Source organism: Echinops telfairi, unplaced genomic scaffold, assembly GCF_000313985.2.
Source record: "Echinops telfairi isolate 266 unplaced genomic scaffold, ASM31398v2 ScPeMD7_7475;HRSCAF=8513, whole genome shotgun sequence".
NCBI classification, from domain to species: Eukaryota; Metazoa; Chordata; class Mammalia; order Afrosoricida; family Tenrecidae; genus Echinops; species Echinops telfairi.
The window spans coordinates 1,585,004-1,603,460 of record NW_022111379.1 but is presented as its reverse complement, the minus strand read 5'-3'; the positions used below and the strand labels follow the sequence as shown (position 1 = coordinate 1,603,460).

Below are 18,457 nucleotides of genomic sequence, written 5' to 3'. Positions count from 1 at the left end.
TGGAAAGCTTCATCTTTGTCCTGTGGAGTGGGCAGGTTCGAACAGCTGACCCTGTGGTTAACAGCCCAGCTCATAACCCACTACACCACTAGGACTCCATTAAAGGAGCGGATCCTGGCACCCTGGTGGCGTCGTGGTTATGCGTGGATTCCCGGAGCAAAGAGGGAAGCAGTCAGGGATGACTGAGGACGGGGAACTGAGAGCAGCGTTAGCAGCGTGCTGGGGCAGGCCCGGGAGAAAGCGCTTCAGTTTTGTTCTGAAGGAGCTGTGAGTATTGCTGAGAATAAACGAACCTGCACAGGAAGACCGTTGTCACAACAGACATTCCCCAGGAGGAGCCGGGCACAGAGAGGCCCAGCTGGCTCACCTGTCGGCATGGGCTCGCTCGGGGACTCGCCCGAGGCCTTGTCCTCATTGTCATTCTCACACAGAGCGGCCGTCCTGCCTTTCCATTCGTCCCTGGGCAGCAGTTCCACAGCCACCACGTCGCCATGGATCGAGCGGTTTCGCGCCTTCATCCCATGGATTAGGATGTCGCTGGCTAAATCTATGTGGGGTCAGCACAGGGAAGCTCATCAAGCCCTAGTGCCATACCAGCAAGACGCTGCAGACACAATTCGCTGGGGTCTCACCAGCATGCCTCCCTTCTAGGGGGAGCTCCAGCTTCCTGCACTCTGCAGGTGTGGGAGGCACACACGTGGCCAAGGTGTGTGGAAGCGGGCACTGGAGTTCTGTCACACGCCCTCACGAGGGGGGGGGGGCTGTGCCACTAAGGGAGCTCTCGTCGGTGGATGAACTCCAACTGCATGCTTCTGCGACTGCCGAGTGGCTTCATTTCCCCTGCTGGAGCAGAACTCTAATCTCTTATGATAGAGTTGGCTTGTGCCCATTTTTGTTTTTATTACATTTTAAAAACGACTTCAAAAAAAAAAACGACTTCAATATGGCCATTGAGCACTTGAGGCAGTGCAGGGGGACATCTTTGAGGAGGCTCTGGGGCCAGACTGCTGCCAGCGAGTGTTCCCTGGGTGTGGCCCTGGGAGAGGGACCCTGGTTCTCTCTGCTTTAGCTTCCTCACGCGGTAAACGTCAGAAACAATGACAAGAACATTCTGTCTGCACAGGGCTTAGACCTGTACCTGGTCTAGAGTAAGCACTCGCCATGATCTCAGCTACTATCCCCTATTAAAGTTGATACAATTAAATGAGAAATGATCGTCAAAAGGCAAAGCAAAGCAACATGAAGCCAACCACCCTCAATGCCACCCATTCACACAGGACCCGAGGTGCATCACTGCTCCCCTGTGGCACAGCGGAATGAATGCGAGTGATAAGCCAACCCACGGTCATCAAGTGGACAGAGTAGAACTGCCCCACACTGTCAGTCTTTACGGGAGTCTCGTCTTTCTCTTACACGGCGGCTGGTGGGCTTGAACCACTGACCCTGCAGTCAGTAGCCCAATGCTTAGCGCATGGTGCCATCAGGAACCCTTAATAAAGAACTGAGCTGTATGGAAATCGAAGGAAGTTTTCCCCTGAACCTGAATCTTTGCTGCTGGCTCCTTGGAGACGAACAAATGCTTCCATTTGCGCTCTGTGTTTGTTGACGTTCAGGATTCCCTGAAATCACAAGTCAAAGGTGTCAGTGGTTTACCTCCAAAAGGTCCATAGAAGGGGCAGGGCACCACGTGAAAACAGCCTGTCAGACTCTTAGACGGCTGGCCAGCTTTCCTTTCCGGAGAGCATTACAGCCCAGCTTTGCTTTTCTCCACGGGGAACGTGCACGCCTTGGACTGCTGCGGTGACGGGCCTCTGCACGGACGTGAGAGGGTCTTCAACAATCAGAACAGCCTCCCGGGGACAAGCGGGTTGGCAGCTAGCCTTCTCAGGCTCGGCACGTTAGCACACCCAGACTCTAGGGAGGCACTTGCGGGTGTTCGCCTTCGAATGGCCTGCCCACAAGTTGCCCAAGGTGCTTGGTATACATGTGAAGGCCACCATGTGTCTCTTTTTGTATCCACATGTCACAATACCACATATGACCGCTCTCTGCCCCCACAGGCACAGCAGTGCAGGTGCAACTGTTGAGAGCTGAGCAGCCTAACTGTATCCAAGTCCTTCCCACAGCCCTGACCGCCCGTATCTGGCTCTGGGCCTGGGATCTGGAGGTCGGGCTGGGATCATGAAGGTGTCCGTGAAGGAGTTAGGGAGATAGATACCCAAGGCACAAAGAAGCCTAAGTTCACCCGTTTCACAGGTTTGCCAAAACTCTGAACCTTGATTACAAAAGCTCCTGGGAGGGCGGGGACATGAACTGATCATGACTGCACACGTCACTGTAAAGGCGATTCAACCATGGTGGGGTGGAGGGGGCGGGGAATGCTCTAAGATAATGTGGTGCTGATATGATTGAACTATTCAATTCTATGATATGTAAATTATGTGCCAATGAAACTGCTGGAAAAACATTTTTAATTTAAAAATGAGCAGTGGTATATCAAGTTTTTTTTTAAAAAAAAGGTCCTGGGAAAATTGGAATTAGAAGACAATGACATTTTCCTAGGAACTTTTTTCTTCTAAAAACATTTTATTAGCCGCTTTTACAGATATTATTACAATCCATAGTTCCATTAGATCAAGCATAATTATACAATTGCTGCACTCATCATTTTCAATACATTTTCTTTTCTTTTTGAACTCCTTGATATCATCTCCCCTTTACCCCCTCCCTTCCCCACCAGGGGCTTTTTTTTCACGCCCCCTCATACATGTGACCTTTCTAATGGTGACAGGAGGCCTTTGCGAGGCTACTGCCCTGCTCCCGTCCTGCGACAGTTAGGAAGCGCCTGTACAGAGCAGCTTCAACTGGACAGCCACTCTCGACAGGGTGGCAGACTTCTCATCACCTTAAAGACCCACAGCCCTGGCTTACTGGGCCAGGAGGGCCGGGCTGATGCCCATTTCCTTTACAGCCCTTGAAGCTGGCGCCTGTGAGTGGGGTGGAGGTGGGGGGTGTGAGTAAAGAAGAGAAGAACACGGCCGGGCTGGTCCTGACCCCGCTTCTTCATGACCACCCTCACCTGGATGTAGCGCCCAGATTTAATGCCGGCTTCTAACACTTCCAGGGCAAGGTGCTCCGGGTATTCCTTCCCATGGCTCTCCTGGCTTTCGCTCTCCCTCTCCCGCCGAGTCTGAAGGATCGAGTCACAAAGCTCATGGGCAGCCTTTAAGTCGGGCCAAAAATTGTCCAGGTAGCTCTGCCGTTGACAAGGGCACCAGAGAAACATGGTCATAAGAAGGAGCATCACCAACATCCAGAACCCAGACCAGGAACAGAGCGTGCGCTGCCGTGAGGACCAAGTGTTAGATGCACATTTCCTTCCCCAGTTCATTGCCCACCTCCTCCTTCCTGCCCAAGGTGTGCCAAGGGAACTCCAGAGAGAGAGAGAGAGAGAGAGAAGGAAGAGAGGCAGTCCCCCCAGAGCCCCGCCACTTCCCAGACATGCACGCATTCTGTTATGTGCACTCAGGGCATCAGACACTGGCCTGTGGCCAATGCCGAGAAAAGGCTCCTGTGGGCATTCCTGGTTCTTTTTGCGTGGGTGTGTTTTTCATTCTGAGACATTTGAAATTTGTAAGAAATTTAAATAAGAGATTAAAGTGACAAACAGTGACGTGTATGGGCAAATGTCCCCCCTGCCCCCCCCGAATGTCAAATGAGCAGACGGGGGTGCAAAGATGTCCCTGTTCACTGGTGTTGGGGTTTTCTCTCCTTAGCAGCTCCCAGGGGACGGAGTCTTCTGTGACTGTCTACTGTCCGCCTGGAGGTGGCGCAATGCTGCGATCAGTTTGTAGCCTGGTTAAAACAATTGTGAAATCCCTGCAGCTAGAACGTTACTGAGTATTTTTCAACTTCTTGGTGCACGTCTTTCAGAGTCCCTAGAATAAACACCAAGACAACCACTTACAAAGTGTCTCGGGGAGCAGATGATGATACATTTTATATTGGCTCCATCTACCCTGTGCAAGGAGCCCTGGGGGTGTCGTTCAGCAGAGTCTGCAGTTAGAAACCACCAGAGGGTGCCTACTCCCGCCCGAGGCTGACAGCCTGGGACAGGGGCCCTTTGGCTCTGTCCCCCATGGAGTCGCTGCGAGCCAGAATGCAGCCAATAGCAGTGAGATGGTAGATAGCATGCCGGGGAAACAATGCTTGACTCTCACTGAAGAAAAGCAAATTTACATGTGATTTTAAACTGAATACATTCTCTTTTCTCAAACTGAAAAGAAATGAACTTTATAGTTACCACTAGCATTTTACCTGCTAAATTTGGGGTCTTGTTCAACCTGATTCCTTCCAGAAGTGCTGTCTGTGTTGAGTTCAGGACTCCAATTCTATGACCATCTACCAACCACCAGTTTGTCATTAGAAAACACCTCTTCCAGGGGATCTACTGCCGGCCCTCTGCTCCGTTACACTTGACATCGCCACAGAAAAGTCTGGGCTTCCCTCTCTTTTTCTCTGCTATCGCTCATCTCTGTGAAGGCCCAGGTCACACAGCCGGCTTGTGAGACGCTAGTCAAAATAAAACCGCACTATACCACTGGACTAGAAAGAAAAGTAAGTTTCACAGCCAGTAGAAAAATGTAATTTTAGTCAACTGTCCTCTGCGGGAACAAGACATGATGTATTGCAACAGAGAAAACAAGTGACATGGCCATTAATATCTCGCGCCCCTGGAATTCTCCGGCATGCCAGAACACTTTTTTATAGCAGGGCCAAGAAAATTCTATTGGCAAATCTTTAGCGATACATGCACCTGGGAACCCTTATAGAATCTACAATTCAAAACCCAACTAGACTTTCTGGAAACTGACAAGGGTAATGGAGGGCCTCATTCGAGTTTCTGCATCCCCTCAAAAAAGCAAGGAAAAAGTTTTCAGCTAGTGGGACTTGATTGGCCAGTTGGGCAGGCAGAAGAGACTAGTCATCTATTGAGAGATAAACGGTTGTCCGTCCTCTCGGACAGCACCTCAGAGATAGGGAGAACTGTGATGCCGAGACAGCCCAGGAAACTGGCACAGGTACTGCCGCTCCTGTCTGTGATCTGGACACTGAGCTGACGGTGCCTTATAAATAACACCAGCCCCTTCGTTGACCCCTATGAAACCCCCCCCCCCCCCCCCCCCCCCCCCACACACACACACACACAGGCGGGAAGGGCGAGGAACAGCTGAGAAATGAGATTTAAAAAACAAAACCGTGTGTATGAGTATTTTTAGAAAAACAATTGGGGAGGCAGGATAGCATGGTGGGTAGGTGCCAGAGTTCTGGGGTCAGACAGTCTGGGCTCTCCAGCTCTACCACGTTCTAGCTGTGTGGCCTTGGGGAAGTTGCTTAGCTTGTCTGTGTTTCAGTTTCTTTACCAATAAAATGGAGATCAAGTATCACCTTCCAGAGTTAAATGAAATAATACATGTAATACCCTTGGCACACCGCCTGGCCGAGAAAAACCAATCACTTGGTAGTATATGGTGGCCATCATGATCAGATGGGGCCATATCACATTGCTGTTTTGTAGGTCCAAAATGAGAATATTGGCAATTGTCTAAGATTTGACATTTTACCATGACTATCATTATTGTTACTATGCTTAAATAAACATATTTACTGTCAGCAGGGGTTTACTGGGCAGATGTCTTGGCTGCTATGGGCCTTGTTAAAGCCAAGATTAATTAGCTGGAGGAGAAGGAAGACCAGGACACCCCCACCCCCCCAATCTCTCTTTGAAATTGAATAGTAAGGTTTATTCTGAGTCATTGGTATATATGCATATAAGGAGACCATTGATTTTAAAAAACAAACAGCTTGAAATAGGTTAGTTACAAAAAGGCTTATGAAAGTGAGTCAGTAAGTAATGCTACAGAGTCAGAGAAGCTCTATTACACAAAATTAGCCCAAATGAGAAGCTACTGTTCTCAATATACTCCCCATCTAAGTCTCTACATAGCTGAAGCCACTGGTTCCAACTCTTTAGCCCTCCCCTGACGAACTGTGCTCTCTGATTCACATCACATCCAAACAGCACCCCGGGGTTGTCCAGGGACTCATAGTGCGTTTCTTTTCAAAGCGCTTTGAGCTTCAGGAACAAAAACAGGCTGAGGATGGGGTAAGGTTTCCTGGTGAAGTTCTCCTAGGACAGTCCTTGTGCCTGGAAGAACAAGCCTTGTGGTGAAGGAAACAGTTCTTGATGCAAATTTTTTGGCCTTTTCCTCACCAATGCAGTTTTCAATTTTCTTAAAGCTTCTCCGTAATAAGCACCCCCAATTATCCTGTGTCCTTTGAGAAAATCCATCAAGATTATTCCTATGGAATGATAAAAAAAAGTTGCCATACCCTTTTGAGCTTTGCTTGGATGGACCGGGACCCGCTGCGGATCCCCTCAGAAGTCACTGTTCTGATTGGACCTCTTTCTTACGTTTTTAAGGCACTGCAACAAGACTAAGCCAAGTGCATTCATGAGAGAACTTGTCTGCAGTCGTGCACTGGTCGCAGACATGGCTGAACATGTGCTGCTTGCCGGTACGAACTGCAAGCCCGGGAGCCACACTTTTCTGAGCTTTATAAGGGTCCTTAGGTAGGAACACATTCCCACACTCCCTCTGACACAGAGAACAGCTGGGAATACCTTGAATGAAATCACAAACACGCCTTCTGTCTCACTTCCATACTGCTGAATTGTCTCTTCATCTTCTGTCACCATAACAATGGGCATTCTGCCCTGGCAGTGGTGATGGTACCAAACGGCTGCTCTGTAGATGCTCCTAGACAAACAAAAGGCACATGAGCCCTCCCAAGACCGAGCCGCACAGCTGCAATCCCAATGTGACACCTGGCTTTGAACTTGTGGCCCATACAGACAACTACTCACACGTCCATTTAACAGATATTGCCTGAGAACCCTTTATAAGTACATCCTGAACTAGGTGCTTTGGCGGCATCAGGAAGCACTTGGCAATCCTTCTTCCCTAAGCCCGGGAGAGAGATGACACTGTACTCTCATGAGGGGTTCGCATGGGAAGTACATAGGGACAGTCCTCTAGTCCACAGGGCTGCTGAGGCCGAATGGACTCGGAGGCAGTGAGTTTGGTGTTCTGCTTCCCGAAGACAGCCGACTGCCACAGCAATCACTGGGATTTCTTCACGTGGTCTAGAAACCATGGGCGCTGCCCCCCTTGAACACCCGTCAGTGGAGGGCCGAGCCCCACCCCCTGCAGGAATGAGAAACTAAGCTGTGTGAGGCTGGAAAGAAACAAGTGTTTGGCTAAGAGAAAAACTAGGCCACAAGTTGCTGCAGGCCACGATCCAGTAAGGTTGGATACGGAACCACATGAAACGTCTGATTATCTTCTGTAAAAGGAAAAGTGAGTCTGGAGCCCTGTGGTCAAGACCAGGTGATGTTTCCAATGACCAGAATAAATCAGGGGAGGTCAAGTTCTATAGATACAGGTTTCCTTTTCTGCAAATTCCACGTAAGGTCTCTTTCCTTATAGAACTGGTACCATTTTGTTTCATTTGTTTCAATTCAGCTAGGGTTTCCTGAGCTCAGCTGTGCCCTGGAGTGTGGTCATCCTGTGTACTCACGTATGACCCCGTTTGCCGAAGACCAGCTTGTCCCTCTCCAGCCCTCAGCTCTGTGGGAACTTGGGCTACAACTAAGCACTCAGGTATGTGGCAGTGCTCATTCTGCTTTAGTGAGTTGAAACAGTGAATGGCGATTACAGATAAAAGGTGACACGACAAAGAAGAATAGCGATGTTTTTCAGAGAAGATGCTTGAAAACGTAAGGTCTCTTTGGTCCTCCACGGACACTGCTGGTGCTCAGCACCCCAGGCCCACCTCTGACCTCAGCTGGAGCGGAAGTGGGCATTGTACCTACCCCAAGTGTCCAGTGAGTGCCCCTTACTCAGGGAGTACCTAGCTACATGTCTACAACTTCCCTCAAGCTGATCTTTTAAAGCAGTTTCATGAGATGTACACTGGTCCAGATGGAAACTGGAAACACAGGGAATCCAGGACAGATGAACACCTCAGGACCAGTGGTGAGAGTGGCGATACCGGGAGGATGGAGGGAAGGTGGTGTAGAAAGGGGGAACAGATTACAGGGATCATCTACGTATAACCCCCTCCCTGGGGGACGGACAACAGAAAAGTGGATGAAGGGAGATGTCGAACAGCGTAAGACATGACAAAATAATAATAATTTATAAATTATCAAGGGTTTATGGGGGGGAAGGGGAGGGAGGGTGAAAATGAGGAGCTGTTACCAACGGCTCAAGTAGAAAGAAAAGGTTTTGAGAATGATGATGGCAACAAATATACAAATGTGCTTGATACAATGGATGTATGTATGGATTGTGATAAGATTTGTACGAGCCCCCAATAAAATGATTAAAAAAAAAAAAGAATAAACAAAGTTTAAAATAAAAAAAGCCCCCCAAATAAAACAATTTTATGGACATATAGTTCATGTATCATACAATTCAGTGGTTTGAATATATTTAAGAGAGTTGTGCAATCATCACCACCATCAATTTTAGAACAAGTTCCTCATTTTTGTGTTCATTGTTATTAGCTCTCCATTTTCCCCCAACCTTGCCTGCTGTAACCCTAAGAAACTATTTTTAAAATTTTTTATTAAATACCTTTATTGGGGAGCTCTTACATCTCTTATCACAATCCACACATCCATCCAGTGTGTCATGCACATTTGCACATATGCCGCCATCATCATTTTCAAAGCATTCTCTTCCCGCTTGAGCCCCTGATATCAGCTCCCCATTTCTTCCCCCTCCCCCACTGCCCACCCTTCTTTCCCCCTTTCTCCCCCCACACTCCCCTAATCCTCCTGGTATCTCTACTCTCATTGTTGGCCCTGAGGGGTTTATCTGTCCTGGATTCCCTGTGTTGAGGGCTCTTATCTGTAGCAGTGTGCATGTTCTGGTCTAATCCGATTTGTGAGGTAGAACTGAGGTCATGATAGTGGGGGGAAGGAAACACCAAAGAATCAGAGGAAAGTTGTATGTTTCATCGGTGCCCTCCTGCACCCTGACTGGCTCATCTCTTCCCTGTGACTCCTCTGTAGGGGGATGTCCAATTGTCTACAGATGGGCTTGGTTCTCTACTCCATGCACCACCCCTCCCATTCACCTTGGGTATGATTTTGTTTTGGGTCTTAGATGTCTGATACCTGATCCCATCAACACCTCATGATCACACAGGCTGGTGTGCCTCTTCCATGTTGGCTTTGTTGCTTCTCAGCTAGATGGCTACTTGTTTATCCTCAAGCCTTTAAGACCCCAGATACTATAGCTTTCAATAGCCGGGCGTCATCAGCTTTCTTCACCACATTTACTTATGCACCCGCTTTGTCTTCAGCGATCGTGTTGGGTAGGTGAGCATCACAGAATGCTGGATTGTTAGAACACTCGAGTCAAGGCCCAATGTCCATTGCAACCTTAGTTTTTTTTTTAATTGAAAAAGTTTATATTTAGCATTAGCTAGCTGGGCTCACTTTAGATGATTCCAATTTTGTTGGCAACATCTAAAGCGTCATAGTCAGGAGCCAGTTGAACATATGCCTCCTCACCGTCAGGCCTGATCAAGGTGTGACATTGGCTACGTCAGTGTCATAGAGCTTCTTCCCAGTCTGCTTGATCTGGTGTTTGTTGGCTTTGACATCCACAATGAACACAAGTGTGTTGTTATCTTCGATCTTCTTCATGGCACACTCTGTGGTCCAGGGGAACGTGATGATGGCATGATGGTCCAACTTGTTTCTCCGGGGGGCGCTCTTCCGAGGGTATTTGGGCTGCCTTCTTAGTCTCGGGGTCTTGGGCCACTGGAAGGTGGGTGACATGCGGATCTTCTGTTTTGTGTGGCTGTGGATGCCTTTCAGCACGGCCTTCTGGGCTTTTAAAGTCTTTGCTTTGGCTTCCGTTTTGGGAAGGGCAGGAGCTTCCTTCTTCGCCTTCAGCGCCATCTTTGTGAAAAGGGCGCAACCTTAATTCTTAACATATAGGTATGAGTACATAGTTCTATTCCCCTCTTGTTATATATGTATTTACATATGTACATGCCTGTATTTAGGCCTCTATAAATGCCCTTTGCCTCCTGGTTCTTTCCTCTATTTCCTTTGGTCCCACCATCATGTTTGGCCTTCATTCGAGTTTAGTAATTCCTCACTGCTACAATGCCCTTGATTAAGCCCCACTAGCCATCCTACGCCCTTCTCTCCATTGATTTTAGTTCACTTGTTGTTCCCTTGTGCCTGGGTTGGTCCCCCTAGTCCCCTTCCTTTCTCCCACTTCCCCTTGCCTAAGGAACTATTATGCTAGTTACTGTCTCTGTAGATTTACCTATCCTGGATTTCACATACAGAAAATCACACTAACTGCCCCCCACCACCACCCAACAACAAAACAAAACAAAACACAGAAAAATCTCAATCCAAGCAGAAAATAATGAAAACAAATGAAAAATGAGTCAAAAGGGAAAACAAATGATAAGATGTTAAAATTTAACCTAGCTTTAACTGCATTAATTCAATTTTTGGTGCATTCTCTGAGAGCAAGGCTATTCATATTCTTGGCCAATGATCCAAGGGAATTCAGCAGAGGCTTATTCCCCATGGGAATTCTGCAACTGGATTTTTGGCCTTCACTGTCATCCTTCTGCAAATAGGGGTGCTTAGAATTTAAGCTGTAATGAAACTCTTTTCTCTGATCTTAGATTTTATCATTTACAGTCAGTCCTTGGATCACACAGGCTAGAGTGCTTCCCTGCGGGCTTAGCTTACACCTCACTTAGGTGGCTGCTTCTTTTAACAGAAGCTTTGAAGGCCCCAGATGCTATTCTTTCTGGTCGCTTCACCACTTTGTCAAACTGACGTGCTACACGGCACACCCTGCGGTTTTTCAGATTCCTCAGCAGGCCCAGCCCTTTATTTAGTGGTTTCTCCTCTTCCGTCTCACTCTCCCTGCTTCCTCATTCCTGCTTCTGGGAATGCCTTTCACATAAGTATCCCACAGCCAAGCCCTTGCTGCAGACTCTACTTTTAGGAGGGCTTACACGAACCCACTACCCTTTTCCTTCCCTTTCTCCACCCGTCTCAAAATGGAAACAAACTAACAAACAAACAAACAAATAAAAGCTATGGTTTCTGGGTCACTGGAATGATCCCGCTAACCATTGTGGTGTGTGTGCCTAAAAGCAGTCCCAGTACCATTAGGCTGACCCCGACTCCCGGTGACTCCATGGGTGTTGTTCCACGGTGGCGTTTTCAGAAGTAGATTGCCAGGCATTTCCCCTAAGGTGACCCTTAGTGGACTTAAAGTTCCAACCTTTTGATTGGCAGCTGAGTATCTCTATCTTCCTAGTTACAATTTCAGAAATACATATCTATTAGCTCTTCAAATGACCAATGTAAAATATTGGCACAGGTGCAAATTAAGCATTTCGGGGTCAACCATGGCTCTGTAATCACTCCTGAGTCCGCACTGATGGTGTAGGTCAACTTCCAAATAGCCAACGGTGGAGGAGTTAACGAGCATGGTCAAGAGAAAGCGCACAGAATCCGGGCCTCACCTGCTTTGCCACTTCTCCATGGGCTCTCCTCTTCCCCGCGGCAGGTAGCAGTGCTGCTGGAACTCATTAGCAAAGAACACGCAGTCGCGGCGCGCCTCCTTCAGGAGGTTCCGCACTCTGTTGTACTGTCTGTGACACAAAGGAGAAGAGCCAGTGGAACGGAGCAGCACTTACCCGCTGCCATCGCCTGCTAAGGATGAGGCATTTTCCTTAAAAAACAAAAAAGAGGTGAGGCATGTCCCTAAAAAATAAAAAACGATTAGGAATATTTTCAGGAAGGGCAAAGATGACTGAACACCCGAGAAGCAGTTTGATTTTCCCTGGCTTATGAGTTCAGCCTCTTCGGCGGGACTCTTCCCACTGGTCTGCTGTTTCTCCCTTCGTGGGCTACAGTGCCCTGGGGCCTGCCCTGATCCATTAGCTTGTGAATCAACCACACCCGTTTCTCCCCTTTACCCTTCGTGCCATTTCGTAATTTAGTTATGTCACCGTGCTGTGCAGTGTCCTCTTCAAACGCTCACCCACCACACGGAGGAGGTTAGGCGGTTAGCACTCGGTTCGTGCACCCCATCCTGTTCGATCACATGGCATCAGGTGTTAGTACATTTTACTTTTGGCTGGCATCCCTCGAAGAGGGCAGGTGAGGTCAGTAAGTTAGAGGGGTTCCCTGTGACTTTCCTCCAGGCAGTCACGTGATTGACCTGAACGAGGGACAGCTGTGGGTAAACAATGCTAGGCAAGGCCGTAAGCCAGGCTCAGTTGTTTACCACCAAATTAGAGGAGTGACAATCGGCCCCATACTTAGAGAGAGAGAAACAAATAGAGCTTAAATAAGAGGGGTCTCCTCAATTTCAAGTCTCTCTGCCATGCATGTTTCTTTTGAAGACTGTTGGTGTGTGCTCCCATTTGTCAGTCCCTAGCAGCCGGATAAACAAGCGGATGCACGGCACACGAATATTAATGAGGAAAGCGGAAAACCGACAGCCAACCACTCCGAGTGTGACAGCGAGTTGTTTTGAGACGTGTGGGTTTATGCGGATGATTTCATAGGGCACACGCACCACACAGTCATATTTTTGAAGTCATGGTTTGCTGTGCAGAAGACGGAATTAGATATGTGAGTACTCTACATGGAGTCAGCAAAGTGCAGCGTGGTACTTTGGGAAAGTTTAACCTGAACAATCAGAGAGTGGCAGCTTTAGACACCAGCAACATTTCAGTTAAAAACAGAAATTCCAGTTGTACCCTAAGGAGCCATGGAGGTGACTGGGCTGCTAACTGCCAAGTCAGTGGCGGAAACCCACCACTGTCTGCTCCCATAGAGATTTAGAGTCGCAGAAAACGTATATAAAATTGCTGTGAGTTGGAATCAACTCCATGCCAACTTTTTAGGTTTTTTCTTGACTGGCTTAGACGTTTCCCAAATCTCCATCATCTAAATATTTCCAAAATAACTTAGAAGGAACTATTTCTGAGTCAGCTAAAACGTCTTTTCTTTAGATGGATTTTTTTCACTACGTAGTCATCAGATGGCTACTTTGCCAGTAGAGGCAACATCCCCTCTCCTGCTGACGCTAAGGATCAAAGGGGCATCCCCAGCCAGAGGGCTGACTGGGCCATGAGTTCCATACTGAATGTTCTTTCTTTAACTGGGTTGTGTAGAACCCTTGGGGGTGGGGGGTGGGGGCACTGCGGACTTCCTCTCAGAGGTACTTCCGTTTTCTACGAGAATTTTACACCTTTAGTTTTCTACGAGAACTGGGTGATAATCCCACAAACAGCTGTAAAGCTGCACCTGTGGTAGCTGTATTGGCACCAGGAGAGCCCGGACTGGTCCGGGAGACGGAAAGCCTTGCCTGTGCTGAGGGGTGGGTGGTATTAAACCAGGCAAAGGAAGGAGCAATGTCCGTTGTCTAGGCAATGTCCCCATTATGGATGATGGCATGCTCGAGGGGCTGAACGGAGGCCTCTGTATTGGTCAAAAGGCCTCCTGGGCCTCAGGGAACCGTCCGTGGAAGGTGGCGCGTGCATTCCTGTTTTGAAAAGATTCTTGGGCTGCTTGGAGAAGAGGGTAGAATATTGCTTTAGTTCAGATGAGCGACGTTGGTAACTTGGAGATGGGTAAGCAGACATTTGTTAAGAGTTTGTTAGCAGGTAAAACTCCATAGCGTTCCCTAGCTGTCTGTCGACTCAAGAGAACTGAAAACACACCCATAGGTCAGCGCAGCCAAGAGGAGGGCACTCAGATGGTCTCGGATATACTTTAAAAATTCATCTTGACATCCAAATACAAAAACCGATTAAATACAGAGCCAGACACCTTTCTCTTGTCAAAGCAACTCCAGCTGATGACCTGGTTGCTGCCGGTCTTTCCTGTGGCCGGAGGCCACTTCTTTGCGTGGCGCTGCACAATCCCTGGCACATCCACCTAGACCAAGAGCCACTGCCCCCAAGCTGATTCCAAGTCACAGCAACGCGAGACAGGGCTTCTGAGTATAAATCTGCTGACCTGGCGGTTAATAGCCCACCCCTAGCCTAGCCCACAGTGCCATACCTGTTCAATAAGGGAATAAATAGCACACACAGGAGACAAGACTGACAGTGTTTGGGCGTGATCATTCAGTAAACAAACATGGCAGGGGTATTAATGATAGGAAGTGTGATTATTCTGACCAATGAAGTCTGATCATTCATACTGTTTTGTACCCTGTACGTATGAGAACAGATTTCTCTGCATTTATATTGGAATCAAAATACAAAAAACAGACTGTAAGTGTGGGGCCAGACACCTTCCTATTGTTAGAGCAATGCTGGTGATTTCGTTTCGGTAAAACAACACCTGTCACATTAAATTAATGTTCCTTTGCGGTTTTCTGGTTTTGTAGCTTTGGTTACTTAACTTGAAGGTCTGATTCGGTTTTAGAGCGGCAATAAGTCCTTAAGCATGAAAAAGTCCTAGACAGATGTTTAAACGCATTTAAATAACATTATGAGAGAATAACACGGTGTCTATGAGTTGCTTTTTTTCTTTTAGAAACAAAGTCAACATAAACACGCACGACCTACCGTTCACGTTTGAGTAACACTGGTGCTTTGGACAGGGACTTGGTCATGTGATCTGTTAAAGCCTTCCTTGTTCACGGACTGAGAAGCTGAGGCCAGCAATGCGGAGGCTCTCAGGGACTCAGCAGGGAGGGCGACAGGGGAAAGGGAAGCGTCCTCATGGCAAAACCCTAGAGGGGACCTGGGCGTGGTCTCTTCAGCGACTGTGCTGCTAACCCGGTGGACACCGATCTATTTACTCGCATCTCAGAGTTCTCCAAGGAAGAATGGAAAGGGGGAAAACGCTTTTCCTTTTTTAATAGAAAAGACAATCTTTTATTTACTTACATGAAACAAAACCCCAGAGTCTTGGCTAGGCCACATTTTAACAAAGTCAATGACTTCAGTGGAATCATTTTTTCTTTTTGGTCAGCTAGCCAATCACCACTCATAAGCCCAAGTGTCTGAGGACTGAATTAATAGAGCAAACCTCCTAATCAATGACTATCATCAATGAAAAGTGGATAGGACATTTTGTAGGGTTCAGCACAACTGTGGTTTGTTAGCTGGCCAACCTGAAGGTACCTTCTAGTTGCTGAACAGCACCACGCCCCCTCCGTGGTGTATGGGTTGCACACTGGACTGTGATCCCCAGGGTATGCAGTTCAGAACCACCAGGCTCTTTGCGTGGGCAGGTGGAGCTTTCTACTCTAGTCAGCAGTGACCGTCTCGGACACTCAGGTGTAGTTCTACCCTGCCGGTGGCAGTGAGAACGTGAGGTGTTTGACAGGCCAACGAAGTGCCAACTCCCAGACTGCTGACCCAATCCTACCCCTTCTCTCTTCATCAGTCACGTTCACTATTCCAGCTTTCAGGCCAGACTCCCACTACTTTGTGGCTTAACTTACACAGCCCATACTTCGGCTCTTGCAGAGAACAGATATTTCGTTTTGGTTGTTCATATTATTTATTTTTCAGGTGTCTCAACTCAAAACAGCAAACTCACTGCCGTAGAGTTGATCCTGACTCATAGTGATCCTCTTATAGGGTTTCTGACACGCTAAATCATGAAAAAATTTTAAATTTTCTTGACATTTAATTTACATCATACAATTCAATGGTTTAACCCTATTAAAAAGAGTACAATCTTCACCTCCATAAATTTTAGAATATTTTCTTCATTCTTGTACTTGTTATTATTAGCTCCCTATTTCCTCCCAACCTTCCATGTCATAACCCTATGAAACTATTAATCCAGGTATTGTCTCTATCGATTGACCTATTCTAGATTTCACAAGAACAATATACATCCCCTTCTCCCAAACCACACCCCAACAGCAATAACGAAAAAAAAAAAAAGGGAGAGAGAAGAGATAAAAATTGGAAAGAAAATAAAAAATAAGAAAAACTCGAACAAAGGTCACAAGGGAGAACGAATGACAAGGTGAGACTAGGTCTCTGTGGGAGCAGGAGTCCGCCGTGCTCCTCCTGAAGGAGTGGTGGTGGGCTGGAGGCCAGTGCCCAAGCCACAGTGCCACCAGGGCTCCTCCATGGGCTCGGGCGCCTCCTTCAACCAAACAAGAAAGCAGGCTTGCCGAGAGTGGGACTGAGACGTCCTCCGTACTCTGCAAGCTCACAAAGTGCTGACCGGGGAAACCAGGGTGTTCTCCTAACTCAGACCGTCTCATCTTTTAATTTCTCATTTATCGTATTCCAACACACAGAAAAGCAGTGAATAGCCAATAGATTGTCATCACGTTAACTACTTTTGAAATGTTCAGGAGCACAGACATTTAAATCCCAACTCTTTGCCTTTGCATGTCCTCCCATGGGTTTTTAAAGCCATCCTTAATATTAAAAGTATTTCAGAAAGCAGAACTTGAAAAGGCTCAGCAGTATGTTAGCAATCAGAATGATAACAACAAATTGATTTTAGTAGCAGAAATTGAAATACGGCACGTGGAGCAGCATTTAAACTGGGATGTGTATAAACATCTATATCGTGTGCTTGAACAGAATCAACTTCAAGCTCATTTTAAAATATTCAATCTGAAAAACCTGCACACAATCTAGCTAATGCACTTTTTTGAACTGAGCAAATAATAAGGACAATTTATCATTTTCATATACAAATAAAAACACTTCATCTTTTATGACCAAGGTCTGAAGAAGCCACAAGTTTAAAGAAGAATAAATACCTCGTTTCTGCTTTTGAAATAGCTCGAGTGTGATGAGGTTCAATATATAATTCTCACATGCTTATTCCACACAGCCTCCATCTTCATAAATGTTTCCTCAATGTTAAACGGAGCAAAATTACTTTATTTAGAGTATTTGTTTCAAAGGAGGACAATTATTCTTCATTTAGGGTCCAGGCCAGCATTTCAGACTGGTTTCAATCAGAAAATCCTTCTCTTTAGCAAATACAATGACCAGGGTTGGTATTTGCACTAGTATTATAAAAATTCTGGCTCCATTGAAAAATGATTACAAGTACAATTTGCATCCACAAAGGAGTCTAAGATTTAAAAGGCAAGCCCTCTCTTTTCCCAAGAATGTAAGCTTCTGAAGAAATATATATTTATGTACCACAAACAAGATTAAATAATAAACATATAAAAAAGAAATAAGCAATAACCCTGCTACTATAAAAAAGGCAAACCAAAAACCAGGTTCAGCATAGACTCTTAAATACCACATACTGGGGACACTGCAGTCTATTGATCTGTATAGTCAGATCAAATTTTAGCCAGGTGTTGAAGCAGAAACATAAAATTATGTTACCACATTCCTCACTAGCAAGGAGAATCCCAAATTAGTTCAAAAAGTCCCTTCTGACACAATAATGAATTTCTCCCCTCCTCCTCTTCCAACAAAGGCTCTTTTCTAAGGGGGTGGGGGCCGACACCACCATAAATAAATAATGGGAAACATACCTTCGCCCCCTTTGATGCTGCACAGCCTGACAAGCTGTTTGCATGAGAATAATTCCCTTCAGCTCAGGAAACTCCAGGACCTCCAGGTAATCTTGAACGACTTTCCAGTCAGGGATCATGTAGTGAGTCACGTCGCTGGACAGAAGTTTCCCATCTAAAACAATTGGAAATGTACAAAAGCTTAGGCAACGCTTGCAATTCTGGTTTATTACCATTTCCCTGTCAAAATAACTTTTTGACAGCGCCCCACTATGTAAAGTAACTTCCAATCTTAATGAAGTTTTGCAAAGAGCAGTCTACTGTGGTAGAGTTCACAGTTTAAGTGAATGCAGGGCCTTGATTCTTCTTCAGCCGTGATGAAGCTCTCTATCTAGTTACTGGTGTTACTGGCGCGGCCGAGGGAGAGGATGACTGGAATTTTTACCCCAATAAGCAGCTTCTCGGGAGCCTAGGTGGCATAGTGATCACGTGTTGGGCTGTAGGGCCCAAAGTTTGAAACCACCAGCCGCTCCCTGGGAGAAAGATGGGGTTTTTTGCTCCTCTGGGAAAGGCACAGGGCCGTCCCACCCTGCACAAGAGGTTGTTGTGAGCGCCATCGGCTCAACGGGTTCAAAGGAGGCACCCTACCATATATGTACGCTAGCCACTTGCCCGGCAATGTCAACTCAAACGTCAGGATATGTTCAGAAGTTCATAAGAAACTCTGAGCACGTCAGGGCAGGCAGGGTTTCCACCTGGCCATGCCCCAGAGAGCCAGCCACGGAAACAGTTGCCTGTAACCACAAGCCGAGGAACCCAGTCATTAGCTGCCAAGGTCCACCATGCTCATCTTCCAC

At 46.9% G+C, this 18,457-nt stretch overlaps 1 protein-coding gene across 2 annotated transcripts in view; it reads right to left on the bottom strand.

Moving 5' to 3' along the window:
* The window catches only part of DIS3L (DIS3 like exosome 3'-5' exoribonuclease), a 32,307-nt gene extending 14,537 nt beyond the window's left edge, over nt 1–17,770 (bottom strand). The window contains exons 1-6 of one of the 2 annotated variants that reach the window (XM_004711934.2): nt 17,622–17,770; nt 11,644–11,772; nt 6,686–6,821; nt 3,080–3,256; nt 1,541–1,619; nt 368–547 (exon numbers count right to left, since the gene is read on the bottom strand). In XM_004711934.2, the coding sequence (XP_004711991.1) occupies nt 368–547; nt 1,541–1,619; nt 3,080–3,256; nt 6,686–6,821; nt 11,644–11,772; nt 17,622–17,740 (820 nt within the window). In that variant the 5' untranslated portion in view covers nt 17,741–17,770. Of the gene's footprint in view, nt 1–367; nt 548–1,540; nt 1,620–3,079; nt 3,257–6,685; nt 6,822–11,643; nt 11,773–17,621 lie in introns of those variants that run through there. The other variant, XM_030884317.2, reaches the window with a different exon arrangement.
* Between the last annotated feature and the right edge of the window lie 687 nt (nt 17,771–18,457).